Raw genomic sequence first — 1,048 nt, forward strand, 5'->3', positions numbered from 1 at the left:
GATGATCTGTTTAGGTCCCTTCTGACCCTAAGTACTATGAGACTATGAATATAAAATATAGCTATTTAAAAAAATACATTTGTATCAAATTATCTTTCTATCATTTTTCAATTAAAGTAATGAATAACTATTACTTGAGACTTCTTAGATTAGTGAGAACTATCCTATGTACTATAAGTAACAATGATGCATTTGCAGGGTGATAGGTTAGATGTGAATGGACCTTTTTGATCACTAGCTTTATTCAGATAAGAATTGGCTTGAACTTTGACAGAGGCATGTAGGGCTCATCAGAGGTTCTCATGGTTTTAGGAAGAAATGTGGGATTCTAGTGCTTATTGAAGGAAACTGAGCCAGAGAGAACAAACAACCTTAACTGGTTTAGATTGTGAATACAAGCTTCTAAATTTCATCTAACACTCATTTTTGCACTAAGAAGGATGAAAGAATCTATTGTTAAGAATGTTTGGCTTTTTCTTAGTGGAGAACAAGACTTCAAAATTGTTTAATAGGTAGGTGGAAACAAGTCAAAAACTTCTCAAGTTATTGAATACAATTTGTAATGTTTATGCAATCAAAAACAAAGATTTTCTTGTGACAGTGGTCTTGTATGTAATCACCAATGAAACAACATTAATTTAACTGTTTTCATTATCCAGTATGAGTTTAGAAGATACTGATTTGGTATGGAATGGGTGACAGACGGCCTTTTCTTATTCACAGTTCTCTATTTCAGACCACCAGTTAGTAGGGCACTGCCACAGCCTGAAAAACTTCAAACAAATAACGTTGGCAAAAAAAAGAGACCTATAGAGGTAAGGAAAGCCAAAATTAAAACTTTCTCCTATTTTAATCATCCTATAATCACATGGGCTTTCTTGTGATTTTCTGTAAAAAATTGTGATGTGCTTCTCAATTAAATCAATAAATAGTTGGATAAAAATATTTATTCATGTGTATGTTCACAGCATCAAATTTCATTTTGGGGAAAAGATTAATTTCTCTCTTGACTTCTGAAAAGTCCGTTGTCCTCCCCCACAAACGTACT

The 1,048-nt window shown here is 32.8% G+C and overlaps 1 protein-coding gene across 1 annotated transcript in view; it reads left to right on the plus strand.

Annotated features, from left to right (window-relative positions):
* The window catches only part of EML5 (echinoderm microtubule associated protein like 5), a 293,292-nt gene that overhangs the window by 237,558 nt on the left and 54,686 nt on the right, over nt 1-1,048 (plus strand). The window contains exon 28 of the mRNA XM_019518682.1: nt 737-815. Within this exon, the coding sequence (XP_019374227.1) occupies nt 737-815 (79 nt within the window). The remainder of the gene's footprint in view (nt 1-736; nt 816-1,048) is intronic.

This window comes from Gavialis gangeticus, unplaced genomic scaffold (genome assembly GCF_001723915.1).
Source record: "Gavialis gangeticus isolate Ggan-Ray unplaced genomic scaffold, GavGan_comp1, whole genome shotgun sequence".
NCBI lineage: Eukaryota > Metazoa > Chordata > Crocodylia > Gavialidae > Gavialis > Gavialis gangeticus.